General features: G+C 33.0%; 1 protein-coding gene across 1 annotated transcript; it reads left to right on the forward strand.

Annotated features, from left to right (window-relative positions):
* Positions 1 to 709: 709 nt before the first annotated feature.
* On the forward strand, positions 710 to 5,751 carry TRIADDRAFT_37919 (uncharacterized protein; the record flags this gene model as incomplete). Its single annotated transcript, XM_002113891.1, has 17 exons — positions 710 to 785; positions 1,888 to 2,029; positions 2,406 to 2,499; positions 2,631 to 2,713; positions 3,142 to 3,203; positions 3,329 to 3,416; positions 3,570 to 3,639; positions 3,814 to 3,862; positions 3,939 to 4,044; positions 4,118 to 4,223; positions 4,359 to 4,473; positions 4,543 to 4,604; positions 4,753 to 4,786; positions 4,856 to 4,915; positions 5,002 to 5,072; positions 5,137 to 5,202; positions 5,290 to 5,751. 17 exons carry the CDS (start codon positions 710 to 712, stop codon positions 5,479 to 5,481), a joined length of 1,476 nt encoding a protein of 491 aa, XP_002113927.1. The 3' UTR covers positions 5,482 to 5,751.
* Positions 5,752 to 19,541: the final 13,790 nt, after the last annotated feature.

A 19,541-nucleotide genomic window follows, 5' to 3' on the forward strand; every position in this document is an offset into this window, starting at 1 on the left:
GACTTACTCAAAGAGTGAATGCCTTATTTAATAAATTGCAAGAAACAGCTAAATTGCAAGAAACAGCTATCAGCAAGAAACAGCTATCAAACTAGAAACCACTCCTGAAACTAGAATGTTCGTACAGTCACGTACACTCGTACAGTACTGTACACTGTACAGTACTGTGTACTCTGTATTGTAACAATGGCAAGTCACGTACTGTACTGTACAGTACAGTGTACAGTACTAGATGAAACAAGAAATATCAAATTGTACTGTACTGTACATTACCGAGATTAATAAATGACTGTTCAAGTGTCAACACGATGGCCAGCATGAGCAGGTGTTTTACTGGTGTTGCACCAAAAGAGATTGTGGATGCATATGTTTAATTCAACATACACACATAGCTGCACTGAGAGGATTATGGTAGAAAAATCTTTCCCATTTTTTAACTGTTTGGATTGATGGATTAATAACTTATATGATTATTAAAGCGATACGAGCTTAGGCTAATACAACCCTTCATCATCGTACTGTACTGTATATCGACAATTGTTTACGGCAGATTTTTGATTGCCCCGTGGTTATTAGCTGTCTTGGTGGTTGTTGATGTAAACTCCAATCGCCGTCATTCTGATCAAGTTGGTTGATTGATTTTAGAGCAATATTGTATTTGGATCGTTAGATCTTGGCGGATATTAAATTAATGATAAGAAATAAAAAAATGGATCAGAAAATTAAAATTGGTCATTATATTCTTGGTAATACGTTAGGAGTTGGGACTTTCGGAAAAGTAAAACGTAAGTTTAGACAACTTAATTCCAGCACATTTTGGATGCATTGACTATCGTAGCTTCTGTAAAGTGCAACTATCAGTGCTATAATAAAAAAAAATTCAATATGTCCGTATAGAATTAAATCCGTAATGCTTTCATGCCATGATCCGAAACCTTTAGAGGAAAACAGACACTTTATTCTCAATCGAGACTGATTGGCATAATTCTAATTAAATGGAGATGGCCAACTTTGATCGTTTTACGTATTTTGCACTATCATGGAACGCACAAAACGTGCACAACTAGGCAGTCTATAATGCCTAAGTCTATCATTGATAGTCAAATTAGATCCAGCATCGATTGCCAGCTCTCTAGGAATCTATTCCAAAGAATATATTTTTCTTGTTTTCATCGAATTATTATTCAACGGCATATCAATTCCCAGTAGAAATTGGTAGTAAATGTTTACCTATTTTCAAATGAAAAGTACCATACTACTGCGTACATAGTAGATTAGAATACTTTTATAAGTACATACGCGTACGTACCTTAAACTGACTACTAGCGGTCGTCGAACGGAATTATTAAATCTTACAATATTACACATCGCATCACGGAAACGTGATAAAAATAATTTTAGAAACATGTTTTTTATATTGTTGCGAAAGTCTAATTGAAAGCATTAATCGGATGTACAGTACAGTACTATTGATCATATCACTTTACAAGATTAACTCAAGCATGCCTGCAAGCAGGACGGGTATTGTATGGAATTAGTAGAGAATTGAATTAATGACAATTATTGACAATTATTGACCTAATCTTAAAGTTTTATCATCCAATATGTTTCTAAACTAAACTATAACAGCTACGGTTGATAGACTTCACCAGTCGTAATTTATTTTAGATCATGTTTTATCACTTGTGTAAGCTTAATCTGTAAAATTGTGTTGCAATCAACTACTTCCATCAGTCAGCCTGATTGATTACAAAGATAATTCTAATTAATTACGATATTAATGATGGTAATTTTTAGCAGTTTGCTTTCAAAATGAAATTTATTGCGATTTTATGTTAGCACTGACGACAATTTTATTTTTATTCATGGTCACTACTATCCATTTAGTTGCGGTTCATCAATATACTCATCACCAAGTAGCAGTCAAAATCATTAATCGGACCAGAATTAAAAGCTTGGATGTTGCCAGTAAAATTCGACGTGAAATCCAAAATTTAAAGCTATTCCGCCATCCTCATATCATCAAGTTGTAAGCTACTTTAGGAGCAATTGAGTCTTCTCATTCTGATAGCATGTAACTTGTTTACATCTATGGTGTCATGCTATCTAGCGATGTATAGTTCTCGACTTTTATGCTATTACATTGTTATAACACATCAGTCATAAATCAGTAGCAATATTTTACAAGTTTAGTTTAATATGCTTTATTCCTTACATGGTAGTTAAAGGATGGTTGCATAGTTATTAAAGTAGTAGTTTTAAACTACTTTATGATACAGCAAGATTAAAATTAGTAATAAAGAATATATTATTGTAGGAGGATGAAGCATTTAGTACCAATAGCGTTTTAAATGATGATATATGGCACAGTAGCATAAAGCTTAATATTGATAAATTCATTGCAGGTATCAAGTCATAACAACGCCGTCTGATATATTTATGGTTATGGAATATGTTTCCGGCGGCGAATTGTTTGAATATATCATTAAGCGAGGCAGGGTAATAATTCATTACTGCTGTAATTATACGTTCTTCTTCCGGATAATTAATTTCCGATAATAAATTATACGTAATAATGTAATTTTTATGCGTAGAAAGTTAATAGCTTGTTTAATTTTAAAAAATTTTAGTTGAATGAGGCAGATGCCCGTCGTTTCTTTCAGCAAATTATATCTGGTGTAGATTACTGCCATCGGCACATGGTTGCCCACAGGTTAGTAATAATGTAATTAATTAATAATAACTAGCTTTCTTGTATGCTTTATTGATTACGTACCGTATCAAGGTTACGATAGACTAGGCATTGAAAAATTTTTAATAACTGTTCCCTTTTCCAAAGAATTTATCCGCGCATATCTATAATTTCCATAGAACGACCTGTTGTACAGTATAATGAAGTAAAGTAACAATATTTTAAAATACTATCGTTTCTTCCACTTGATGTTGTATATTGCCGTATGAGTAAATCTGTGTTTTATATTCGGTAAATGTTGCGCACCAAATACATTATACAGACTAGATAGTGTTTAAGAATAATACCAATTTCAAGTGGTACATATTACTAAATTACTGTAGGTTATCAGCCATTGAGCCTGTACTGGTCTATATCATTTCATTTCGTTGTCATATTTACCATTTTAGAGATCTAAAGCCGGAAAATTTACTATTGGATTCTAGCAATATGGTTAAAATAGCAGACTTTGGTAATATACTCCTCTATTTAATGCTATACTGGTCTCTAACATGGATATAAAATCAACATTTATTGATCAAAAATTTTTCTATGTACAAGTAAATGTAAATTATTGTTTAATTATCTTTATATCAGGACTATCAAATATGATGAAAGACGGTGAATTTCTACGAACGAGTTGTGGATCTCCAAATTATGCAGCGCCGGAAGTAATTTCTGGCAAGTACGTAAGCTTCCGTTTATCATGGAAATTTTAACGCTTTATTCATTAAAGTTGTACTTATCGGTGGTAATGTGTGCATGACATCTTATTTTTGGGACGCCTATTTAAATATGCTACTGGCTTGATCAATATAACGTTAATTATTACTTGCAGACCGTATGCAGGCCCAGAGGTTGATGTATGGAGTTGTGGGGTCATATTGTATGCGTTGTTATGTGGCTCGGTTAGTAGATAGTATGAAAGCATAAATTATAAAGGATACAGATTATAGACTTCATGAAAACTTGGAAAATGTATTATTGTCAATATACCGTAACAATGATTATAAGATTGGCAAAGAACAACTGACGGTTTAGCACAATTTCTTGTAACATTTCTAATGCTATAAATTTTGCAGCTTCCGTTTGATGATGAACATGTCCCTACGTTGTTTCGTAAGATAAAAAGTAAGAATAAATTTTTTTATTGAAATGACTATACTTACCTTTTTATTTCCAAAGCTTAACGGTGCTATTTTTTTAGGTGGTATTTATTCCGTTCCTTCTCATTTGTCAAGAGCCGCAACTGATTTGCTATCGATAATGCTACAAGTTGATCCATTAAAGAGAGCTGGCATTCAAAGAATTAGGTTAATTTTATGATTTCGGGAGCATTTTAGTTTAAATCCCTGCTGTTTCTTATCATCTTGCTGATTTTATTAGGGAGCATGAATGGTTTCAGGAAGATCTACCTGCCTACCTATTTCCCTCTAGCATTGATATTGATATCAGCCAAGTCGATGCAGCAGCAATTGTTGAAGTTTGTCAGGTACAGCTTGTCAAGTCTGCAGTGATTTGGGATTTCATAGTTAACTAAAATTTTAAATTTTGGTAAGGTATCTGGTTGTCATTCGTTTAAGCTAAAAATTATATAAATATTTTTTGACTAATGCTGCATGTATAGAAATTTGGTGTGGATGAAGCCGATGTACGAAATTCCATTAGCATTGGAAATAGACATGATCAGTTACTTATTGCCTATCATCTCATAATAGATAACAGACGGATAATGCATGAAGGTAGCAATTAAATGATCAAAATTTTGTTTTTCTAGATTTTCATCAATAATTCTTTTAATCTAATTACAGCCCAAAACCTAAGCTTGAATGATGCATATTATGGGTCTTCTCCGCATAAGAATGCTGGCTCGGTATGATTAGTCAAATTTATATACGGTTGAAAAAGATTTTCTCGTAATGTTATAATAGTGACTTTTTATTAAACTATTGTAGAGAAAAGCAGCTGATGGCAGAAATATGTTCTCGTCCCTTTACGGTATGTCACGCTATCATGATTAGCCTTCATCGTGTAACAAACTAGATCTAATCCATAGTTATTGATCAAATCTTTAGCAGCTTAAGATGAGTATGCTAACGGTAATTTAATATATATAATAAAAAGGTAAGAATACTCCAAATCGAAGTGATCAGCCCAAAAAAAAGAAATCTAAATGGCATTTAGGTTAGTTATTTGTAGACCTACTATCATGTCCGGGTACGTATTGTATTATAAGTATTGTATTGATACTCTACCAATACTTCGTGAAGGCATACGATCTCAAAGTCGACCACAGGATATTATGGGAGCCGTTTATAAAGCTTTAAAAAAGCTTGACTTTGTAAGTTTTTTTAATTACCGGTTAAGTCAACGCTAGCTTTAATTGTATTTTTCTTTTTGAATAGCAATGGAAAATCGTCAACAACTATCAAATTTTTTGCCGTCACAAGAACTATCCTGATGGTAGCCGTGTAAGTATTTGTATCGTTTCTGAAAAATTTTAATCACAATCATCTCATATCTTTCTCAACGTGTGCAAATAAAATTGGAACAAATAGGTTAAGGTAGGACTCCGATTATACCAAGTTGACGCTAGGACGTATCTATTGGATTTTCGAAATATCTTACCTCCAGAAATTGAAAGTGAATCTGGTAATGCTGACATAAAAATGAGTGAGAAAGGAGACCATTTCATGATGGAATTTTTTGAGATGTGTGCTGAATTAATAACAGCTCTAGCTCAACCGTAATGTAATTATCGTAGAATTTTACAAAGTGCTGACTTAAATTAATGGGTAGACTGTTACCGTCGTCGTCATTCATGTACTTTTATGATATGCAAAATTAAGATTGTATATCTTATATAAGTGATTAGTTACTTGCAATAGTGGATGGAGTAATTGATCACTATACACGTATTTTCAGCTACCTACTCCCATCACAGACTGTGGTGGTTAAATTGTGTCCAAATCGAGAAATTATAATAGGTTATTATTGGGAAGATATATTATGTACTTTACAGAATGCATAAATGCTTGAGTTGAAATAGTTAAAAAATTGACCATTTCTCGATATGGGCTCAAAAATCAATGTACAATGACGGTATTGATAACAATTTAAAAAAACATACGTGCATTTACAGTAAATTACAATAGAATCTACCAGATCTCCACTTTTATGATTTGTGATCAACAAATGTCGTTGGATTAAATAAATACTATATACATATTACTGGATATGAGCATGTACAGTACGATAACTCCTTGGAATAGCCACATTTAATACACGATTATTGGATGATTTGCTAATAAATGAACAACCTTTAATACTTGTTACTGTTTGTTAATCTTTGCTTACTGTATGAAAACTTTAATTGGCTCTGATAAAATCATTGAAGGCGTAATATTATTTGTTTGAAATAAAACAATAATTTACTCAGTTTATTAGTCCATGCTTTATTCTTACACTCGTCTTAATGGCAAAACTTTATTGCGGTAATTTGAAAATTATATAAATAATTCATTGTAGTTGTAGCGTAAAATTAAACTTTGTTATTGAATAAGTTACAACACTACAATTACTGTCTCGATATTATGGCTAGACTACTAAAGCTCAAGTATTCGTGCATAATTAGGCACTCTGCGTATCAAAATACCGTACGTTCTTGACCTTGCACACTGTAGAGTTTTAAAATGCCTAAATAAGATCTTAACTGATACCCAAAGTACAGTATCATATTCAGTTGCATTATCGGCTCAACAACTATAATTAATAGTAAAATTAGTACCAATCGGTGACTAGGCATTCTGATGTAACAGCAAGAATAAAGCTTTCTAAAGATTCAGTTTAGTAAGATGATAATTAGGAATTCATAACTGGCAAATACCATGGCATTGCCATATTGCTAGCGAACGTACTCTACAAAATTGTATCATTTATAATTATGTGCAGTATATGCATAGACTAAAAAATTATATTTAACTTTGTAACACAGATTTACTTTTTTAAGTTGAAGTTTGAGGTATACTTGACAAATGGTTACTGTTTAGATCATTTTCAATACAGTAGTTTAGATAACTGATTTGAATTTTCTCAACTATTATTTTATTACCGAAATCTATCAGAACTACTATAAAAACAGCGGAAATTGATATGCGTACTAAATGCCAAATTTACAAGAAAATTGCTATTTTAACATTAACCTATTATATGTATAAGTTTGTTTGTAGCATATACTGACTAAATGGCGTTAGTTAGAATTAAATTACTACACTTTTAAATGATATCAAATAAGTTTTATAGTATGCCAATCCAACTTTTGATCACTAAGCAAGATTTCAATTGGGGAATTTTACAAATGTTTCTACAGAAGCAAAAATTATAACCTTGAACATTAACGTTCTAGGATATTGCCTATAATAAAGGTTTAATTTACTGCTTAATAGCACCAATATTAGTAATATCTATTAAACTATCTATTCTATGATTTATTGTTATTTATCATGCAATTGTCCTTGTAATCGGCTATACTACACTTGCCTCCTTATAAAAGTAACTGTAAAAATGAAAATAGCTGCATTATTAGTTGGTAAGGCAATTCATTATTGACATCTTATTATAGGGCATACAGTTATCTACTCAATTTTTTTCAAGAGATTTTTACACAGGCATGTAATTAAAAGAACGATTTATATCATGTAAATTTACGCTTTATTATATCATGATAAAACTGAAATGTTTTTACATCTACTTGATTACTCTTATGTTATTTTGATATTGCGATCCTGGCTATAATATCGTATCGGGTTTAAGAATATAGTCATATTGCTATTATTGCTAAAAAATACAGAATGGATTTGAGCTTAGTTCTTTCATAAAAATTTAATATGCAGTATAAATTAATAACAGACCTAATGAAGCATCTTTGATATTATTATTGGATGAACAGATGTTTCATATTATCGTAATTATTGCGGTATTTCAGACGCTGTACAATATGATATGAATTATCTGAATACTTGAAATTAGATTTCACTTCTGATTGAAATTGCTCCACGTTATCTATTTGATAAAATTAAAAGTTATAATTAACTTCTGTTACTAAAATTAGTAGCCTAAATTTGATGTAAAGTGTTTCTTGAAATTTTTTGCGAAACTATCATTACAACTAGTAAGAATACAGTATACATCATTTAGGAAAGGGACATTAGCTTTTATATATCATTTACTTTTCTGGCATTAATATAAGTTAATGTTAACACCTATTGTATTACAGTATTTGAAGGGACTAATATAGACCAACTATTATACAACGGTCCAGATAACGATTATTTAAAAGTGTGAAAATTTTGCGATGGCACTGGATATTTGTAGAAAAGTTTTGAATTAGTTTATGTAATACTGATCGTTTTTAATACATCTGCTATAGCGATTATCACTGGTATTCCAGACACCTGGAATCTTGATTAGCGGTAGCTTATAGCTGCATAAGTACTATTAATAATTAATACTATATCTTTGCGGATATTCTTGATTATATTGTTGGAAAGATTTTTAAAATTTATCATCGTTTATCGATTACTATAGTTAGCTTAAGTTAGCGAATAATAAGATAGACTTGATAGAATTTCTTGCCCTACTGTACTTTTACGATATTTTAATACATAGCTATGAAATGAAGAATAGGTATACCGTACACTCGTGTTTTACACACATACGTATATACAATTATATAGGACAATTTGTTCAGTCAATATCAAATTAAAGGTAGTTATCCCATCCAGTCTACTTCTATATTCGATAGTTTAGTCAATTAACAATTAGGCGCATTTAGCCATTGCCTAGATAGTTCCTGTTTGCTAATTAAATCGTTGATGATAGTTATTGTAATTATTATAAACCATCAAGACGCCATAGTAAGGTATGTAATTATAACCAAGTGTTATCTTTTTAATTGATTTATAATTTAGCTAGCCATAACAATAACATGACGAGCCTTGTATATCATAATATTTTAACCACCCGGTGATTGCCCTTTCAACTAACGATATTTGATCCGCTAAGTCGAATATCGCTTTTAGTTTATTTAAAATTGACATAGAATTCAAGTTAGATTGTGCGTTGATGATTTTGGTTATCGTTAGAGTCAGTACGATAATGTTGAATCGCAACAGGTCAGCAGTGTAGTAAACAGTACGTTTATATTCGTATTGATCAGGTATTTTTGATAATAGTCATCGCGATGATTCTTAGTGTGGCCGTAGAATAGTGGTATAAACAATTCAAATGATATGTTGTTACTGTTGTATCATTGTAATTCATTATATATATTCGTGTATATAGGCTTCATTACTTCAAGAGTTGTTAAAAGTATTATATATATCTATACACATATACACAAAAAGGAAGGAGAGGAACGATACTAAGAAGCAAAATAAGTTATCTGCAGAAGATTTCATTTTCTTCGCACGAAGTAACCCGTTATCCATGATAGCTTAGCTGTCATGGATAGTAAGTACCAATGTAGACAATTTCAATCGATTACTATCTAGAAAATAGTGCCAATAACAAGGACATACTCGTAACGTCCTATTTCTACTTATACCTCACTCAGTTGAAAAGTGAAGAACAGGGACATCTCTGTCGAAGCTCATATCCAGTCCCGAGTCATTTCTTATTTAATCAGAGTAAATAATACGAGAATTTGATTTAGATGTCCCTATAATGATTATAAAGAGCTAAAGTAATTTCTACAAATTGGAGCTATGCAATTGATATTTTCATAACAATAGACCAAGCATTACTTGGAGGAGGGTATTATCACTTCGTGCGTCATCGACTGTGCGACAATAAATGTAAACAATTTACAATAGATGGAATAGAATAACAATTGTTAGACAGAAACACTAGCGATGCGGTTATTGGTTTTTTATTTTGTCTTAAAATTGATTGCAGAAGATAGAGGGGAAAAATTAAAAGAAATAGAAATAAAGTGTGTAACACAGTTAGACAATCGACTCGTTATAGATCTTTGATCTTAAAAATTGAATCGATCCAGCCAACATTTATCCTCCCCTCCTTCTCCCAATACCGCAACATATCATCATCTTCATTTGCGATTTCGACTTTGAAATTGATTTAGTTTCTCTTACTTTTAACATTAAAATAAAGAGTAAGTGTCCATTAAAGAAATAGGATCGTGAAGAAAAAGGAAAAAGTGGGGGGAAAAAATACGGGACTTTCTTTAGATAACAAAAAAAAATTCAAGGCCTTCATTGACTTGATGAATTTTTCTCATTTGCCTTCTCTACTGTATATAGGCGTTGCTTGTTAGATCACTATTGTTGATTGTATACACGAATTGGATCATGATTTTTTGTCTTATAGCCGCTAATGTCAATCATTATTATTTATTCGATCTGCTAACAGACTATTCATCAATGTACATATACGTTACTTTGTAACCATAACTGCACAGCGTTACCCTTCTAATGAGATGAATAGGCGTTCTTGCCTATATTCTATATAATAAAAGTTCCCCCCAAAAACGCATACACAACGGTCACATATTGTAAATATAATTATACGTCCACTTTTATTGATACAAGATTGCTTATGCATAACTTTGACTGTGTTACCGACATAGTCATTTTGATAGAGTATTCGTAGACTGTCATTTTTACATTTCTGTTTATCAAATAAATGCACTATAGGAGGCATTTAAATTTACAGCCAAGAAATTAAAAGTTCAAAGCGCCCGTATTCAGCAAATCAAGTTGATCATATAAATCGAGGTGGAATTTTCCATTGGCTATTTCGTCCATCAATCATTGTAGCCATTTCTTCCTATCTGTTCTTGGTAGTAACAAAAAGAGGTGAGTAAATTGCTGGCTGTCTTTTATGCTCTCACTCTTTACATGTAACATTTTAGAAAGATTAACAATGACGTTACGAGAAGACTACTACGAAATTAAAGCTTTGTAATTTTTATTACATATTGATTGATTTAGGAGTAGAAAGTGTATTGTATTTTCTTCTATATCGCATCGCCGCTATCTCTACTCTATTAATGTGATGATTTTATTTCTATCTTGGACGCTATTAAAACTGACTCATGGTTCATTAGCTTTGCACTCTAGAATATTTACTCTTCTATGTCAAGCTATTAGTAATTATTTGTATTCTAATACGAACAAAAATTTTTACTATATCCTACGTTACCGGAGTATGCCGTATCATTTACCAGCTCTAAATGGCTCATTAAATTCAATCTAAATGATATCCAATATCGTAATATGAGTACTCTTGTTTGCTTGAAATCATTTCAACCACGGTGTGGTTAGTTTTGGTGTTTTGGGGGGAAATATTTTTTTTAAATATTTTTTGTAGCCAATTTTATTTTCTGACATGATAACCTTTTCACTTCACCAATATCATCAACAAATCATTTCTATCGATAGACTAGATATCAAAGTAATTAGTTCTAAATTAGAGTCCGTTTTATCATCGTTATCGCCATTTCTATTCAATAGCATGTAATAAAAAAAATTTCTACTCAAAGTTGGTACGACATAACTTGAAATTTAGATTACCATCGATAAAAATATGTGTATTCATTGTGATCGATAGACTTGATTGCTTAGGGCGGAAAAGTCTTGTTTCGTATTGATTATTTGGACATGATCTGACATCCCGTTTTTAACGATTCAATTTTCAACTTTCACAGCAAAAGTTATGGAGGTAACGGAACGTATCTATCTTCCTGCCAATTATCATTAAAATAATATAGTGTATGGGTGTCTACGCATTGCTATTAGAGCATCCTGTGATACACGAGTAGAACTGTGCAGCCTTCGCAGTACCTACCTATCAATGTGATCTACACTTGATAAAATACAGTAGTAATAACATTAGTAACAATAAGAAGGATGTATCTCTTTCTAAATCGCTCATAATTAGGATTGGTTAGATTGACGACGTCGATCTATCTAAAAGAGATCTGTAGCAGTAGTAAGTGATTGCACAAATAGACGACTTATTGAGCGATATTCTATTTAAAGACCGTACTACAATGTCTTCATTGGCACATTTTCACTCTTTAGTCAATTGATCCAACTTGTTAGGAAAATTGACACTAGAGAGTATCTTGATCGTTCAACACTGCGGTTTGGGGACCACCGATGATGATGTTGATGTAATAGATTAGTAGTAACCATCGTTGTTATTGAAAGCTGCCTGTTCAATTTTGCAAACGAGGTTAACAGATGAGTGGAGGGAGTTTCAATTGATCCGAGTTTACAGTTAGAATAGTGAACAAATGCAGGACACTGAACGATCATGTATGATTTATTGTACGCGTACTTAAGATGACAATAAAATGTTGTCGGTAGTTTTCATAACTTATTCATAGTTTTTAAAGAGACTAAAACTTGAAGGAAAAAACGTGCGAGAATAGACGCGAGAGTAGACATGGTAATAAAATTTTATTTCATTAGTACAGTAGAATCATTTATGAATTATTGTTATAAATGTATGACGAAGCTAAGGCACCATGTCTATGTCGATAAATCTACTCCATTATGCATCAACTAGCCAGTATATCTTTTTCGATAGAAATGCCACACACTTCCATGTAATTTCTGATGTGAACTTGTCTACTATGCAGGTACTACTAGGTACTACTGTGTACAGAGGTCAAAAAAAGGTTATTATCTCGATGATTCCATTTTTTCCATTTTACGTCACAATGATTAGGTAAAAACACCACAATTTGAATGGAATTTATTTACCCATTATTTACCGTAGTCTTGTTGGGATCAATTATTCTATTTTCTAGCTATATCAGGGACTTTTAAGAACAAAAAATGCACTACTATAAATTCTGTCATCTCCATATGGCACCGTTGTACATGATGTTGTAATCGAGTAATCATAACGATAGTACTTTAGCAGAGTCTACTACGTATGTGTAGTATATCATCGAGTAGGGGAGGATATGGAATTGCACTATACATGTAAATCCATGGAGTATTTTACGATTGGCGAATGGCATCTGCTCCACGTTCTACCAGTGCTGAGCTTATGGTATGTATTTCGTCCAGTAAATAATAATAATATTATCATTCTCCTGCTATGGAGAATGTACTCAATGACTACAGCACTGGACTTTGTTGCCCACAAGTAAAACTACTAAATATTCTTCTTCTTTCCTGGACCATATTTTTATTCATACTGTATTCAATGATCTTCTATCACCTTTGCATCTTGTTGTGCTGCATCTGAAATTCCGCTGACAGCAATGTGCGATAAACTGCGCCATGGATCTAGCAACATGACTTCTGTTTAATAATAAGTTCAATTAATTAAACAACAACAGTCTGCGACCAGAGACTCCAGTGCAGTATCTACGTAATAACAAGCTCTTCTCCATTTTGAAGTTTACTACTTGGGATTTAGTAGTGAATGGTATGGTATACTGGGCTCATGCCCACGCTGTATGCCCTTAGTATATTAATAATCAAGTTATGACAGCACTAAGCGAGTCCCTAATTAGGCTTATGCAAATTGCGGACACCGCTTGAAATTTTGCTACGGCAAAATTTCAACTCCGCCAAGCTTACTACGGCATGGATGCATTTTGCCTACTCCAATCGTCGTAGCTCTTCGTACGTTATGTGTGCTGCTGCTTGTTGCTTCTACTTCGTTCATTTTTCCTTGGTGAATATGCTGATACAATGCAATCAAAAGTTGACAATTGTATGAAAAACATTGGGTACAAGATGTAAGCAAACTTGACTACAAACAGTAATAAACATGTTCCTGTACTTGTCCTACAGTAGAATAGACTGCAAATGAGAGATTTTTGAAAAGACTAAAACAACAGTAAATTCTTCTCTTCCTCCTTTCCAACAGCTCGTTTTTAGCCTAGAAAGATGATTACTATAGTCGATCAATCCATTAGCAACGCACAAAAGCAACCGCTTAAACAGTCCATTCTCGAATCTATTTAGTACAGTACAGACAGTATTAACATGTTGTGTACGAGTCCTATAGCAGAATAGACTGCAAATGAGAGACTTTGAAAAGACTAAAACAAGAGTAAAACCTTCTCTTCCTCCTTTCCAACAGCTGGTTTTTAGCCTAGAAAGATGAACTATAGTCGATCAATCCAAAAGCAACCGCTTAAACAATCCATTCTCGAATCTATTTAGTACAGTACTGTACAGACAGTATTAACATGTTGTGTACTACTCCTATAGCAGAATAGACTGCAAATGAGAGACTTTGAAAAGACTAAAACAAGAGTAAAACCTTCTCTTCCTCCTTTCCAACAGCTGGTTTTTAGCCTAGAAAGATGAACTATAGTCGATCAATCCAATAGCAACGCTCAAAAGCAACCACTATAAGAGTCCATTCTCCAATCTATTTTGTACAGTACAGACAGTATTAACATGTTCCTGTACTAGTCCTATAGCAGAATAGACTGCAAATAAGAGATTTTGAAAAGACTAANACAAGAGTAAACTCTTCTCTTTCTCCTTTCCAACAGCTGGTTTTTAGCCTAGAAAGCTGAACTATAGTCGATCAATCCAATAGCAACGCTCAAAAGCAACCGCTTAAACAATCCATTCTCGAATCTATTTAGTACGGTACAGACAGTATCAACATGTTCCTGTACTAGTCCTATAGCAGAATAGACTGCAAATGAGAGATTTTGAAAAGACTAAAACAAGAGTAAAACCTTCTCTTCCTCCTTTCCAACAGCTCGTTTTTAGCCTAGAAAGATGAACTATAGTCGATCAATCCAATAGCAACGCACAAAAGCAACCGCTTAAACAGTCCATTCTCGAATCTATTTAGTACAGTACAGACAGTATCAACATGTTGTGTACGAGTCCTACAGCAGAATAGACTGCAAATGAGAGATTTTGAAAAGACTAAAACAAGAGTAAACTCTTCTCTTTCTCCTTTCCAACAGCTCGTTTTTAGCCTAGAAAGATGAACTATAGTCGATCAATCCAATAGCAACGCTCAAAAGCAACCACTATAAGAGTCCATTCTCCAATCGATTTAGTACAGCATCATACAGTAGCTCAATCCAGATTCCAGCATAAACCATTTTGCTTGGAAAAACTGCCTGACTACAAGCAAGGCGGCTGCTAACTGTATCAAACCGCTCTATTAATAACCTCTACACAAGGATACAACAGTGAGCCTATTTTTCAACTATCTTTTCCTTGTTCCACTAAATTGATTTCCGTCCTTGCCAAAGTCTGTTGTAAGGCAAGACAAATTCGATGTCAGTCTTGTAACACTATAACCTAACAACAGTCAGAATCGGATGAATGGTTTTCAAATCCCCGCAACCTACCCTGGATCAGACCGTAGATCACGAAAACCTTTCAATCTTTCCATCAACTTAATATGGACTATTGAATAGGATGATCATTTAAGGTAATATTATTATTTTCAATCGCCAAATTCTACCATTGCAGGCGGTACGGGGGCTTCTGTATTGAGAGAGAGAGAGGAGTGTCGAGTTTGAAGGAGAAAGGGTTCCAATACAATACTTGTATATTATACACTGCTGTACATAGGCTACAAAAAATCGCTTGGACTATTGGATGAATATGGCGACAGGAACACTCGATGGATTGATGAGTAATGTAAAACTACTTGATCCTCGATAAAAATGATACTAACATAAACGCTACTTCTTTTTATGACTGTCCATATCATCAACATGGAGTACAGCGTCCTTGTACAGTATACTAATGGGATGCTCTGTTCTACTTTCTGTATCTGCTTTGTGTCGTTGCAAAAAAAAAAGTGTTTAGTAGTATCGCTGAGTGATTGTTCCACAAGAAAAATGTCAGGAATTTCCGGATAATTACAACTGATGAGAAAGCGATCATAAGCCTGAAGGCGATTACTTATTTCCAATTCATTCGTTATGTCTTGATATTACTACTGAGAAAGGGCAAGTTGCTGTTCTACCAATACACTAGCTAAATGTTGATTTGCTTACTCTACAAGTGTTTACATTACGTCGCAAATGGCCATGGATTGTCCACAATTGGACTGCTGTTGCATGACACAAAATGAGATCATTTTTCCCCTTCAAACTGCCAATCGACTGCGGGTAGTAACGAATTCAGTGTATGGCACTGCTCCATTTTAACCATGGCAATATCCATCTCTACACCTAGAACATAACCGCAATCGAGCTCTGAAGTAGCCAATCTACAATAGAGGATTCTAAAGAACCACTTCATCGTGATTGACACTGAAAAAATTGAAATAGATGACGGCTTACAATAATAAAATAGGATACCAATACATGTACTGTAATCGGATCAAGCGGACTAGATCCCATCACAGTAGTCATCCTTCTTGAACAGCCAAGCTATCAATCATCAGCATTGAAAGATTATATTATCCAGCTTGATCCATACTTGCAATAAATAAATTATAATTGTACAGTTATGCAACAAAAGTGATGACATACTGTTCATACATTTGCAGCGTTGGAGTACTCAAAGAATGGAAATATTTTTATTTCCAGTAGGGAGTCTTGTTAAAATGATGTACAGTAGTCATCACTGTCTAGCATTTGACCAACAACTTTGCCCATTCAAAATTTGGACGCAATTTTGGGTCAATGTAAGTAATACTGGTAGTCCTCGTTATGAACTGAGAGTCGTATTAAAAGTGTTGTTGTCGATTAGTTTATTTGTGGTCGATCAATCCAAAAAGAAAAAATCACTCAAGTATCTTTTTGCTCCGCGATTTTTTGTATTATTATACGGCCTAAATTTTAAAGTTAGATTGATTCGGAAAATTAATTGATAGATGATCCATTTTTTATCACACGAAATTTGAAAGTATAAGTAATTTACCAACCTTGACCTTTGGTATTCTGCAGCAATGACACTAAGAGTGAACTAGAGTGAAAAGAGAGAGCTTTGATGGAAAAGATGGAGATGAACATATACTGTATATCTCGTCGATCCTATTTCTTGACTGTGCGTATGTATAGAACTCTATGAGTAGCATACGGGAACATAGCGAAGAGCTAAATTGGAATAGTTTTTGAAATGATATGCTTGATAATCAACTGGATTGCGATCAGGAGTAACTAGCTATAAAAGGAACTACAGGTATTACAATGTCGCCAGTTATTCTGTAGACGATTAAGTTATTATATCGTCAAACTTTTATGTCAATACATTGTCTTGCTTAATACACCAGTTATACTATCAAAAAGGCAATGTTTGTCTTGATGTACACATACGCAGCGGCGGAAGTAGCTAAATACGGTAGAATACGAGTATGTCGTTAGCAACATCAGGGAAATGACCAAAAGCCACATTTGAATCAACTTGATCCCTACGTTTTCTTTAAGGAATAACGGTACATTTTGAAAAAATATTCAATCGAAAGGACGGACCCACGAATTGGATTTAATTCGAATATTTAAGTACTCTACTGTCATGTTACTGGTAAATCTCTCACTTTAAAAATGGATTTGATGTATTATAGCATGTTTTCCGTGTAAGAATTGAATATTCAAGATTGTAAAGATTTTTTATTTCATGCTTGAAATTGTAATGTAATTTTATTCAGTTTAAAAACACTCCTTCTATCCACTAATTTAATTTAATCGTCCATTTTCTAAAGCCCTCAGCTATTTTATAAACTCACGTTGAGATGTTGAAAACAACTGTATCTCTTCTATGTTATTCAAATGTATTCGAGTTGTACGAGTACATGGATATTAAGACATCACTGCTTGTACGGTTATGCATCGTTAAATTATTGCTAACTTTGTCTTCAGCATAGAAGCAATTGATTTTATGACGGGCAATTTATGATGAAAGTTGTTACTTTTTCAACGCTGTCAATCCTTTGCGATCATCGCTTGTACTGTACTTCTGCATATTAGTACAACCGTCAAAGATTCTATTATAATAATCATTGGCAAATCGTCTGCTGGATAATAGTCCTTGACAGCGCTGAAAATCAATTTTTCTTAGTGGTATCCATAGGAGTTTTGCTTTGTTTTCTTGCCTGCTATTTACCGTCGTCATCATCATCATTATCGACATTGTTCACAAAGAAACAGACCACACACAGTAATATTATACATATGGAATAGAGCAGGGCGTTGTATTAGATTGCTATTTTAAATTGTTCATAGAATTTAAAATATACTAGCTAGCGCTAGCATAGTACTGTACTACATATTCTTATGGAATACAGTATACGTAGACAAACCCCATGCAATACAATCGGAGAACAGTAGGCAACTGTTCTCTATAGTGGAAATTATCCAAGTTTCTGGCTAATAAAAACAAGTTCTTTTGATAGCACAGCTTTGTAATATATCCTGCTCTCTGTTTAATCGCGTTAATATACTCGTATAATTTATAAAATTGTCTATTTTATATATTTTCGATTGTAGTATTGGCACGTATTATAACCGGATAGTAGACTAAGCACAAATAAAATGTCTTCAAACAATAATCACAATGAAAACGACGATAGAACTTCCAACCTAAACAACAACAATAATAATAATAATAATAATAAAAAACCCTCCATTGCATGGATAGAAGATGATGAAGATACAAATTCCAATGATGTTAACAATCACAGGTATGGAAATTGCATTGATTCATAGAACTAGATATAGGCGTTTTAATTCTTATAATTCAATCCTGATGGATTTAGCACTCAAAGTAACACGAGTTTTAAACAGTGTTGATTCAAAAATTGTTACTAGATCAGTCCGTTAAATTCGTTTCAAGTACTTGTATACCAATAAATGACGTAGAATGTAGACTTGTACTATTATATATGGCAATTAAAACTATACCAAATTATTCTGTGCTGATTAGATTACATAAAGTAATAACTTGGTAGAGTAAAATGAGATTCGAGCGTATTATCAACGTAGCAATGCAGATCTAATAAATAAATGATTTTCAAATTCGCTAACGTAAATTAACTTCAATTTTACCCGTATGAAGTATTCGAGAATATACACGTTCGTAGTCAGAAAGAACTTTAAATATTATGAGATAGAGTATACTGCAATATGAACTATATCCATTTACAAAATATTGTCAATCGTAGAATTTTTGATTCTTTTAAATGTTTTGCCATAATTTTGGATGTAATGAGAAATCCAAACACGAGTCCTTTCTTTGATCAATTCAATACAGTATAAAATAGATGATTTAGATAATCAATACTGTAGCTTGATTTTAGCTAATCAAACAATCTTCTATTCAACGGCAAATATCTTCAGTATACCGTGCCTTATGTTATATCATAAATTCATAATAAAATAGTAGAATGATCGCCTAGTTGTACAGTACTACCCTCTACTAGCGGGTCCTAAGTTAGAAGGCAGTTAATCGTATCAAATGATTGCAGTTAGAGAAATTGTATAGTGTTATGCTTCGATCAACGACTTATTGAATTGTAAAAATTTCCAACAATACTATACTTTTGATTTTGTACTCTATAAACATCATCGATTATCATCTGACAATTATACTTTACTCAGGATATTGTTAACGTCATACTTTTTGACATAGTGACAGGAATTTTGCTTCTCGGTATTACCATCAATTAATATGTTGATCATGTTATGACGACGACAAAACAAGATCATTTAGTTCTAGGGATACGTTATTATATTAAAACAATGTTCTATTTGTGCCTTGTTAAACATTTTTTATCCATTCGTCACTTCACTACGACAATAGTCAAGTAATCGGCGTGAATTAAACCTATAAACAAT

The sequence above is a fragment of the Trichoplax adhaerens genome, genomic scaffold (assembly GCF_000150275.1).
Source record: "Trichoplax adhaerens TRIADscaffold_7 genomic scaffold, whole genome shotgun sequence".
Lineage (NCBI taxonomy): Eukaryota > Metazoa > Placozoa > Uniplacotomia > Trichoplacea > Trichoplacidae > Trichoplax > Trichoplax adhaerens.